Raw genomic sequence first — 12,030 nt, 5'->3', positions numbered from 1 at the left:
GATTTGGGCTTATTTTATGGCTCAGAAGAAGTCTGGTGCAAGGATATTGCATCATAAACAATTTCCAAAGTCACCGCAGTCTGGTCATTCTCAAAGCCAGCAGGGAAGTAAAAAGAAATGCAGGGTAGGAGACAGGAAAGGCTGAGAAAAGGCAGGGCTGTGGTTCAGCTTAGAGCCACAGCGAACGCACACGGGTGCTGCGAGAGCCTGAAGGACGTGTACGGAGAGCACCTGGCACGGGGCTTCACAGGAGCAGCGCTTCAAGCTCTCAGCCTCCACCGAAATTTGTCATGAGGCTTTGTGCTTGTGTGGTAACACCACACGCCCACCAAATAAGCTTCGTATCACACCACAGAGGTGAAGTCCCACAAGAAAATCTACTTCACACAGTGAAACATGGAAATCGGTTTCCTAGACAACAACTCCATGAGGAAAGTTAGTTTCTATTTTGAAATAATTCAAAATTAAGCCTTTCTACACCATATGGGAGACCGCTATAAAAACTCACCTTTCATACAGCCCCTCTCAGCTGGGCATCCTATTTGTTGATGAACACTCTCCCTTACTGGTTGAGTATATTAAAATATCTTAGTTTTAATTTAATTTTCTCTTCATCCATATTTAGGAAGGCATATGTATTGTTATTTATGCATTTTCTTTAAAGCTTTCAATTGTTTAATTTTGCAGGTGTTTGCCGGATAAAAAAACAACTTGCGGACAGTTTAATATGTGCTTATTTGTAAGGTACATTAAAGAAGAAAAAGGGTAAAAATTTATTTTATGCTTTACTAGGTACAAACAAGGCCTGTGTTATTTCCCCGGCTTATGCATCTGTGCCTTGCCTTCATAATTATTTAAGCATCTGAACTTCCTTTGGGGAAAATGGCCATATGTACTAGGTAAGTCAAAGTCCAAACCTATACAAACAAGACAAGCCCGCAGGCAAATTGAAGGGTGGACCTAGAGCTGCATCTTCTGCTCTAGAAGCCAGGAGTTCCTCTTAGCTCTCATCACATTTCTGTTTAGCTCACATAAATAACTCAACATGTAAAGGGATGACCTTTAGCACTTTTTGGCCAAGATAGGCTGTATTTAATGCATTGCTGATGGCATTCCACAGTTTCCTTTGCTGCCTTTTAACTTTTAGTGAGATCCCTCTCCTTTTCCTGTAAGCATAGTTCCTATTTTTCCAGAATTAAATGTCTTATGATAGTGTGTGCCTATTAACAAGCTGCAGTAATGCCCAGGTGTTGGCACCAAGGTAACTGAGTGATCAACTTAGACCCTAGAAATTATTGACAAAAACCATCCATGAGGTCTACTATGTTCTTCTAGAATGTGTCTAAACGCCGAGCCTGAAAAGTGTGTCTTGCTTGTATAAGCTCTTAATGGCCCTTTCTTTGTCAGGAAGTAATCGTAAACAATTTTCTCACGTGTATTTTTTCACTTCAGTAAGTAGCAATAAGTGGCCTAGCAATGGGTGGCTGAACTTTTTTTTGTTCCCTTCCAAGGCAATTTGCAGAAGAGTCAGAGTAGTTAGATAAAGCTGAGGATAATTCTCTGTCTAAACATGTCCATCATTTTCGTAATTTTTTTAAATTGCCACTGTTCTTGACTTTGCCATTAGATAAGAAGGAAGGATGCTTTAGCAGACGTTTAGTGTCAAATGTGTGATTTCATTTGAGACATACAAGTCTTCATCACACTAAATCTGTGTGGACGTGAGATGTACTGGTTTCCAATAATGGGTTCAAAGAGCTTTCAAAAGGCTTTTGGTATTTACAAAGAACTCCTGGGCACTTCAGATCATTTGTGTGGTGTCTCCCAACTCCTGCAGATCCGAATAGCAAGCTTTCTGGAAGTACTTGTACGCTGTTTGTAAACAGCCATGGTCTGTTTTGTTTGCAACTTGCATTTTCTAAGATAAGAATCTTCAACAGCAACCACCGCAATAAATATTTTCAGAAACACTTCAGTTTGTTTACATGTAATATGTGAACGCAGAAGACTGTTTTCAGCTAGCAGCCACCACAGATTTGTGAGGGTGGGGAAGCAGGGCAAGGAAGTTCATTACGAGCCAGTGTGTTGGTTGTAACATATCTATAGCAACTCCAGCTAGGAAGCAGCTTGCTAATAAAGTTTTCTTACCAAGCACTCTTGATTGGAGTCCCGTCTAAGCCAGTGTTTCATTATATCTCACTCTTGACTCCTGCCATCACTGCTGTCATACAAAAAGGGAGAATGGCAGCTTTGCAAAGAGAAATTACTACAATGGGACTTCTACTGTATATTTTAAATACAAAGCGGTGATAAGTACTTGTACTCCTTACGGAACTCTGCTGAAAATGTGATTACACCAGGAAGATTTAGTGAGTACAAAAACTTCCTCCACAATAACTAAAGAATATTCCCATCTTCTGCTTTTGATAACACTCTAGCATGGGAACAGGAGTATGGGGCTTGGGCTTTCCAGCAGTCAGTCGAGCATCAAAAGAAGTATGAATTAAGCAAATTAAAACTGGATGAAAAAATGTAGACCTTGCTAACTCTGTGGTACATCTGATGGCCCGAAGTGGTTAATGAAATCCATGGAGCTCCCAGGCAATAGTTCCTGCACCCAAGTAGCAGCCACCAGTGCAAGATGTGTAAAGCCACGGTATACATTTTTGTTCTTTAGAAATGTCAAAAGTGGGGTATTCTTCTTGTTTTGTTTTGTATTGTCTTGCTCTCTTCTGCTCATCTGCCCCAATTTAGCTGCTAGGAAGATTCAGTTTTGCAGCTGTCTCAATGCACTTGTTATCCCACTGTCAAAGTACTTAATCATCAGATACCTACTGATGGTGGTGGGGTTTAGCTGAACTGTTGCTTCTAATAGATGCTTTCAGGTCAATGCCTGAATTCAGAAATAATGGCTTTCTTCCCGCTTGCTGCCAATGTAGATGTTATTATCTCGGAGAAAAAAAATAATTGAACAAAAATATCCCAGATGTATGGGCAGATGGCCATACCCATAAGTCAGCATCAGGCAGGCATGTGTTAGCAGGGAAGTTTGGCATGAGCTGGAGCGAAGCAGGGTTGTGCTGGCTATTCAGCTGGAAAAGGTATGTGAGGAAAATAAACTGCTGATCTCAGCGTGAATGTTAAGCGTACGAGGGGCTGGGGAATGCGTTCAGCGATAACTCAGTTGGTATAGGTGAGGAAATGATAACGCAAGCTCCAGAGTAAATTGGATGGGCTTGTCAAAGCCAAACCAGACAAAATGTTGCCATGGTTATTGAGTCACCCAAATAAAGAGAACACTGCTCACTCTGAAGTACAAAGGCTCAGGATGGCTTTGTGGTCCCTCACAAGGGCTGTGGGTAGAGATGAACATTCAGATTTGCTGCCTGCTATCATTAGGGAATGCAAATCAGAGCGTGAAAATGAAAGCAGAGGGGTGACAAGGTACCTCGGGAACCACCTTTCCTGGTTGACGCCTAAAAAGTTCTCCTGGGAGTTCAGACTGATTGCTGTCTATTCTGCATAATGGGTAGGCTGACTGATTTTATTGATCCTCAGTTATTTTTCAATATTGTTTGCTTCATTAGTCCAGGCAGCCCAGGTACATAGTCACAGGCCCATAAATAAGCCTCAGTGGCCAATGCAAACCTGTCTTCACGGTGAAGAATCTGCATTTTAGTTTTTAGCAATAGACAAAGCCAAGTATACTTAGTTTTCACTTAGTTTTCATCCGAGGAAAGATTTGAATGGATTATTGCAGAGTATAAAAAGGGGAGTGTACATTTATTATATTTTTAAAATATTATTTCTTCCATATTTTAAATAGTACAATGAGAATTAGCTTCAGTACTATTTTCTATTAGGGAAATTATATTTCCATGTGTTACTCCTACAGATGTGGTTTTAATCAGAATTCTTACTCTACCCCAATGAATTTGGAGTTTTGTGAGAAAAAATGAGAAAAGAAAAGAGGAAAGAAAACCAGTACAATGACATAGAAAGTATCTGGCTGCCAGGGGAAAATAGTGCCTGTGAAGATGAGGACCCAGCTTGAAGAATTTAGTGGCAAGGGCAGCAAGGGCAAACAAAGTCACATTAAAACAGAGATGCAGTCTCTGGTGGGTCATTTGAATTTCATCTGCAGAGTAATTTTCATGCCATTTAGCCATAGCCACAGCAGGAACAAAGAGGACTAAACACATTAAAATGTCAAAATCATACAAGTACGGATTGGGGCTTGTGGTCATTATATTTGATAAAATTCAATGATACGGTAGGCTGAGTTAGTGTCGTATCAAAGATTTTGAGTGTTTACAGGAAAATATGGTATGCAACAGGACAGAGGTCTGTAGCACACTCATTCAGGGTTCATGGTACATTAAGAATCCATCAGGTACAAAGAAGAAAGGATTTCTGGCCTCTAAAAAAAACAAAACAAAAATACAAACATCCCAAACCTATTAATAAGATTTGCAGTTGATCCTTAGAGTAGTGGCTCTGTTTTGGGTTTTTATTTTTTTAGATCCTTCAAGGAAATACAGGATATTTTAATCACTATTTATGTGCTGCAAGATCCTTTAACAACTAATTAGTGGATATAGGGCCTCAGAAAAAGGGCTTGGATTGAAAGTTTTCGTCAATTCTCAATGGCTGTCCTTAAGCACAAGCCATGGTAGGATGTCCCCCTGAAGCTGGGAGAATGCTGTTCAGTTCTGCATGCTTCTGTAGTTCAGGTAGCCAGTGCACACACACGCATGCCCACAGACACGCTTCAGTACCAACGCTCCTGGTGGAGAATGCACATTTCAGTTTTGAATGACAAAGTGTAGTTTTATACACCTGAGGAAAGATGCTGTGAATTCTCTTATCCACAAACAGCACAGGAGAATTCAGTCATTTCATGCACATTGATCTTAAGATCTGGTAAGGTACTAAGAAGAAAGCTGAAGATTCTCATGTGTTTTCAAGAAAGTTCCTGACAGTGGAAAACAAAATAATTCAGGGAGCTTCAAAACATTCTGGGCTTCAATAAATTGGCATAGCTCACTGGAGCACGCCGATTAACAATAACTGAATGTAAGGGCCATGGAAGGAGAGCATCTGCTCCTTTAAGAGCAGCTGGTCAAAGGAGCCATAAACAAGAACGTACAGAGACAAACCTGCCTGACACATGGTAAGGGAGGTAGTGATGAGAACAAACCTCGTCGGTGGCACTAATTGGTAAGGACATGTGGGGTGCGAGAAAGTTTATTTTTTCATCTGGGAGGATAGGGAAAGGGAGGGAGACAAACACACAGAGACATAAAACCTGATCGATTAGCATTAACAAAGGCAATAACCAGAAACAAACTTGGTCAGCCACACCAGTCAATGGGATATCAAGAAACTGCAGCACCCCAGGACTTTGCAACTGATAAGGATGAGAACCTGAGGGTTTATTTTTTCAGGCAGTCATAGCATGAACTAAAAATTCTTTTTTTTTTTTTATTGGATTGGTGCTTGGAAATCACATTCTGGTTTATGCAGACCAAAGTTCATTTCATCTTGCCTCAGCAGTTAGTGAATATAATACAGAAACAAACAAAATCATAGATTTATAGAGCTCAAACTTAGAAAGTAATACGATTACCTCATTTAACCTTGTGTACTTTATAGGCCAAAGTTTACATGCTAAAATCTGTGTGAAGCCAATATAACCATGTTTGCTCAAAAACATATCACCTAAGGAAAATCCAGCTGTGGTTTAAATGCTTCAAGCAACAGAGAGACTCCACCAAATCCATTATAATGTTTTTCCCATGACTAATTATATTCACTGCTAAAAATGAGCACTTCTAATTTGCATGTAGCTGAATCTGACATGCAGCTTTTAGGTATTCCCTCTTGCTTTTTTCTGCTAGATAAAAAACCAGTTTGTTATCATACGGGTTGCATTAAAAAATCATGAATCAATTAAACACTGACCTATCAAGGTATGTGGTGAATACTGTCAGGCAAAATGAAAAAGAAATATATTTTTTCCAAACAGAATATATACACATGATTATCACTTGATACAATGAGCTAAGTAGTAACCCAGCATCTGAGTCATCAAAATCTATCCATCACCTTTGGTATGCAGTCAGGTTGTAAAGGAATAATTAAAACCAGCTTTGATTTGTTTTGAGAGCTGATTCTCAGCAGCCTTGTGTAAGTATGTTTATGCACTGTAAATGTAGAACATAATTAGATTTGTGCTTCCCAGTCATGCTTATATAAGGAAGATGCTCATTTTTCCCCCATCTCCAACTTGTGGACTCTCTTTCTAGATGTGCACATAGCTACAACCAAGCAACAACTTGGAGAATGAGCACTTCAAACATTGCACTAGTTACTTTGAGAAACTTACTGCTGTTAAAGAAACAAAGTATTTAAAGGCAAAGATAAATTCACATGCAGTTTGCTTCATTTGCTGGTAACTGTTTACATTTATGGCTGAACTTACTTAGGTACGATACAACAGGTAACCACTAAATGTAGTTACTGGTGGATACTTGGCTGGTATAGAGCCAGTTGCCAGTCTGAGCCAGACTTCTTGACCATAATTTAACTCTAATAGAGCATTTCCAGTAATTACTCTGTCAGTGTACTTGTTACTATTAATATTTTCAGCCTGGAAAGTGAGTTTGTCTATTCCATCAATGACCAGATAGCCAGAGGCACGTGGACTAAATGATTCAATGGTATATTCAAAAACATAGACCCCCAGATATGGAACATGGAACTTCCCGGTTGCTGGGGCAAATGAAGCTCCATAGTTGACATCCAGATTGTTAAATCTGATGGGTCCTGGAGTCGTCATTCCATACGTATGAGAGGCAAAAAAAGCCACCATAGGTGCATATCTGTATGATCCTTTTGAAAAATCTGAAAAGGAATAAAGAACAATTTCAAGTAATGTTACATTGTAGAAAGGCAACTAGGACCAGCCAGAAGATCAAAAGCAGCTTTTATGAAGTCACATCATCCAGTAGCTTGAGAAACTGAAACATAGTATTTCTGCATAAACACAGAGTTTTTCTGTGTTGTATAAAAAGTAATTTTCTTCACAATTAGAGCTAGGTGTATCCACAAAAGAATAATTTTAGAAACAGCAAGGGAACTTTACGTTTTTCTATACTATGTTATCATTAAGGGCAGCTGCTATTTTTCTTTTCTTTCTCCCTTCCCCCCCCAAGTTTTTCCCACCCCAGGATCTCTTTCATTGTTCATGGGTGTACGCTGGAGCCAAGAATTTTCTCCACAAATCTTAGACAAGCACTGAAGAGGTTTAGCACTCCTGATGTTAAATGAGGGAATAAAAGTATATGTTTTTCTCTTCAAGCTGAGCCTGCACACTATGATTCCCTGACACTGTACAAATGATTTTATTCACTATTCATATGCTGTCATGAGTGAGAATCAGCCAAATGGCTCTGAAAGCTGCATAAAATTCACATTCCATGTGGCCTGGATGTAAATTATTTATTTGTTTTCTGGACTGAATAAGCACAGTGTCCACTTTTCTTTTTTGAAATATCTTTCAAGAGCTGCATCCTTTGCTGATGAAAATCAGAGGCGTGCCTAAAATGACTCCTTGAGGCCATAGTCCCACACATCGTGGTAGCTACTGGTATTTATAGAGCATTTATGGCCATGCTGAAGCTAGTATTCCCCAGTAATGTGATTTTACCTCCCCCTTCGAATTCCATGATATCATGTTCATATACATCTATTGCACACCCTCCCACTCTGCACAATTCGGCAGAGAGCTTTCCAGCTATTATGGCTAGTCCCAGCCCAATTTAATCCCATCGTCTGGTCATATTAAAGAAAGAGATCATGAGTCACCCACGGGGATTGATGTCTTCAGCACCAAAACACAGGACACTACTACTTGAGTCTGCACTCATTAAAGTGAAATGTGAGACCTTTGACCACCAAATGCTCTCTAATTAGGCCCTGGGGCAGAGGCCCGTACTGCTAGCATATTGCACTACTAAATCCTTTACTTGCCGACACTCAGAGAATTGTCGTTCACCAGCTTCATACTGCAGTTGACTCCTCCAAAGGGGTGGCGGCAAGCACAAATAAAACTCTGTCTGTCGTTGATACAGGTTCCTCCATTCTGGCACGGGGAACTGACACAAGCTGAATCCTGTCCTGTGATAGAGAGGGAGGAAAACCAACAACGTCAGTCGTAATGTCATTACAGTGACAGTTCCGAAGTCTTCAGTATTTTGGAAAGCTTCTTTGTCAATTCATAAAGCTGGTGGAATTTCTGCTGAGGTTCTGTGTGAAGGCCAACTTCAGATCCTGTCCAGGCTGTTCAGACCCTTTGCTAGTCCAGCCTCCCTCTTTGCCTGAACACAGCATACCCTCAGCTAGCCTCCAAGATATTCAGAATTACCTATAAATGCTGAGTTCTGCTTGTCCCAGAGGGCCAAGTACATGTAATAAGATGAAAGGTATTAGAAATCTAACTTCTTTGGAGCATCTCACTCAACAAGCATTATGAGAACCATCAAAAGATTGGGATACCTGAACAGCTGTGACTGTACAGTCCAAGAGACCCCTGTCAACAAACACCAACCTTTCCTTGCTCATTTCTTCCCTCCTGTCCTCCTTAATTTAATGACCTCCCTCCCCGCAATGTAAGTTTAAAGCCAGCAAAGCCTGGCTACAGCCAAGCGTTAGGAAATTTTCCTTCTGCTGTTCTCTATACAAGTCCTTCCACAATAATCTAAGGCAGGGTGGCCTTACAGGTGGTCCTCAGGACAGATTCAGTCTGGACGATACTCATTCCCACAGTGAGGTGGGGAGGCTGAGAATCCACCGCTCCTTGCCACAGCCTGACACAGAGACCTGCAGTCCACCCAGCACCAGCTGCTCACTACCCTCTTCCAGCTGGTCACAGTGGCAGTGGACTTTTTGTGCTGAGCCCCACATAGCTGACTCAGGCTCCTTCTTCTCTTCTTGTATGGTAGCCCTCAGACACTACAGCAAACCAAGACACAAGTGACAATCAGGCAGACTGCAATCATGTTATTAAAGAAATATGTTGGATCAGCTAATTAATCTTTTCTAAGAATGGGAATGTGCCGAGAGGCTTGGAGCCGACCATACTGCAGGAGCCGTTGAGAAACAAACAGCAAAACTTGGAAGAGACAATACTGACATATGCAACTTTATTTCTTTCTTTTGGTGAGACAAAAGAAGTTATTTTCCTGCTGGTTCAGGCAAATCTGTACTTTGGTTTGGTTTTACTAGTGCAGGCACAGAAGGCTGTTCTTTTTGGGCAGAGCCAGCTTATCCTTGGGCGTACCAAAACACAGATTTTGTACTGCTGGTGTACAGGTTGGACTGTCTTGTCTATGACATTACTCACCCAGATGTGTCACAACCATTGTAGGAGAGTCTGGCTACTGGTGATGAAAGATCTTAAATGCTATCCAAACCACTTCCAGTACTTGTCCTTGCCCATAAATAACTCAATTCCAGGATGTCTACCAAGATTGTTGTAAAAGTAACAGAATTGCAAAGCAACAGAAATTATACCGAACAGGTGCTTTTGCAGAGGTGCTTTTGCATCCCTTACTGAGGATGTCCTTGCCTCTCTTCCTGACTATGTATCAGCTGGCCAGATCATGCCCAGCCGATACAGAGAAATCTGTCAGTCCAGTGCTGCTGAGCTCTGAGACAGTAACTACTGAGTGTAATTGTATAATATGTTGTCATAGCAGTTTGGGGGGAAGAACATACAGGCCACATTAAAAATTAAATATTGTTATGAAAAATTCTGAACACAAAGCATTCTCGAGCCATGCATTTTTCCTTTCTCTTGCTTTGGTCAAATAAAAGTCAGATGTTTTAGAAAATGAACCTTTTCTTTGCCAGGAACTACCAGCAGAGCTGTGGAAAGAGAACTCTACACAGTCCTGGGATGGTAAATCTAGACTGGTAGGTGGGAACTGAAAAAGCCTTTCATAAAAGGGTCTACTTATTGCCAGGGAAATGTTGAACTGGATCTTGACATAGATATTTCAGTAATGCCCATAGTTATCTTCAGATTCCCATCCAGCCATTTCACAGACTGCTGCATTAAGCCAAACTATTTCTGTGAGAAATTTTAGTTCAGTGAGCAGAATGCTAAGGCACATTGTACGGTGCCACTTGAATTTGCACTGATGGAGCATATGGACTTAAAAACACAACAGTAATTCTTTTCACAGAAAATAACGTCCATCCCATAATGCCTGAAATAAAGCAATTTAGGACTGTCATGACTGGGGTCACAGCACAGGCAACTGGACATGAGGAAATAATGTTTTTCTTCTCAGATAATAGTTTTGCTGCACACTTAATTGAAGTTATTTTTCACTCATATTTACCAAGCACCCACATATTTACCAAGTGTGAAAGGAAAGCAGAAAAGGAAGGAAAACAGCTGATTGTGCTGACTGTATCATGGTCCCAAAATACAAAAGCTTTGTGTAAGAACACAGCAGCTTCTTTGCTAATTGGCCTCTGCTTATCATAAACAAGAAGTAAATCCAAGAAACAGGAAAAAGATCACAAAGAGGAAATTATAATGAGATTGAGACTAGTGTTTAACAGTCTGCTGAGGGATGATTTTGCCCGAACTTAACCTTGGAGTTAAATCAAATTCAGACACAGCTTTACCTACAATAAATTAACCCTCCAGGTGCATCATTGCTTAACAGCAGCTGGGGAGCCTGCTCCATTTGCTAGAAATAGGAGAAGCTGTGAAGAGGTTTGAGTCAAGTTAGGATTTTCAGAGTGAGAGGCAAATGCCCTAGATCTCCGCTGAGCAGGTAATCTCTGTGTAACCTTCATGTGGTCTTACAATAGCATGTTTTTGCTGTCATTTCTGGTCAAGGCTACCCCACTGCCCAGTATTTTCTTTTTCCTTACTGAAGGGCATCCTGAGACACTATGTCTGTATTCTCTGCTTGGGGTAAAGATGCCAAGAGGTTCAGATTAGGAAAGGATTTCCTACTACAGTACATATCCTATTTTTAATTAATCTTTCACAACTTAGTAGTTAGATGAGTAAAAGAGAGAGACTTTATAAATTAAATTAAAGGATTAAATTGCAGGTATTAAAAGCAGAGAATAAACTGAATGCAGTTGCTATTTACACTCAGTATGGTAGGAGTGAGGATAGCCAGTGAATGCTGAGTTTTGCTACTCTTCAGGAGGGCAAGCAGCCAGAAGCTCTTTTGGGAAATAGACTGCCAATGCTGTACAAACAAACCTTCAAACAAATAATGAAGTTCTGTCAGTATCTACTGGGGTGTTGTTTAGAAGCAAATCAAATATTTAGCAATTTAATGGTCTCCTTATGGAAAGAAGTGACTCCAGTGGTTCAGTTTGGAAATGACTGAACAAGAAGTAACTTACCAACATTTTCTCAATATTTAGTTATCAGTAACTGTCTTTCAGGAAGCCCTGGGAGATTGCAAGAGCCTGGGAATCTACTAAACCACCCTGCTCGCACAGGGGCAGACTGGTTGTCAGTCTACAATTATTAATCACCTCTGGCTTAGCGCTCTCAGTCTGACAGTGATAAAAGCGATGAGCGTCCCCAGTAGCCTAGATGCAAGGACTGCCAGGGAGCAGAGGGAGAGAGGCAGCCCCACTGGGACTGGCAGCCAGGAACTGATGGTGACAGCAGGGCTGGTGCCTTACCTGGAGAGGCAGCAAGCAGAGCATGGCAGGTTGATCATGGCAACCAGGGTTAGTCACAGCCCAGCACAACTGAAAAGGCCTGAGATTTTGGCTTGAGCTGAAACAGGGGTCCCAGGCCCATGGGCAGGGTGTACAGTGTGGGGGCTAGGTCAGGATGCCCAGGGCAATTAAGGCTGTTGGTGCACTCGGGCCCCTGACAGGGAGCTCATGTATGAGCGCTGTGTAGGGTGTTTGTGGTGCAAAAAACCACAAAGATTCACCCGCAGTGCTCTTGGGCAAACAGTAAGGAGGAGAGGTGCC

General features: G+C 41.2%; 1 protein-coding gene across 1 annotated transcript in view; it reads right to left on the bottom strand.

Annotated features, from left to right (window-relative positions):
• Positions 1 to 6,484: 6,484 nt before the first annotated feature.
• Positions 6,485 to 12,030, bottom strand: part of MMRN1 (multimerin 1) — a 46,491-nt gene continuing 40,945 nt past the window's right edge. Inside the window, exons 7-8 of the mRNA XM_075499269.1 lie at positions 8,035 to 8,181; positions 6,485 to 6,906 (exon numbers count right to left, since the gene is read on the bottom strand). Of these exons, the coding sequence (XP_075355384.1) occupies positions 6,485 to 6,906; positions 8,035 to 8,181 (569 nt within the window). The remainder of the gene's footprint in view (positions 6,907 to 8,034; positions 8,182 to 12,030) is intronic.

This window comes from Mycteria americana, chromosome 4 (assembly GCF_035582795.1).
Source record: "Mycteria americana isolate JAX WOST 10 ecotype Jacksonville Zoo and Gardens chromosome 4, USCA_MyAme_1.0, whole genome shotgun sequence".
Classification (NCBI taxonomy): Eukaryota; Metazoa; Chordata; class Aves; order Ciconiiformes; family Ciconiidae; genus Mycteria; species Mycteria americana.
Note: the sequence above shows the minus strand (reverse complement) of the source record. Positions and strands in the feature narration are given on the sequence as shown.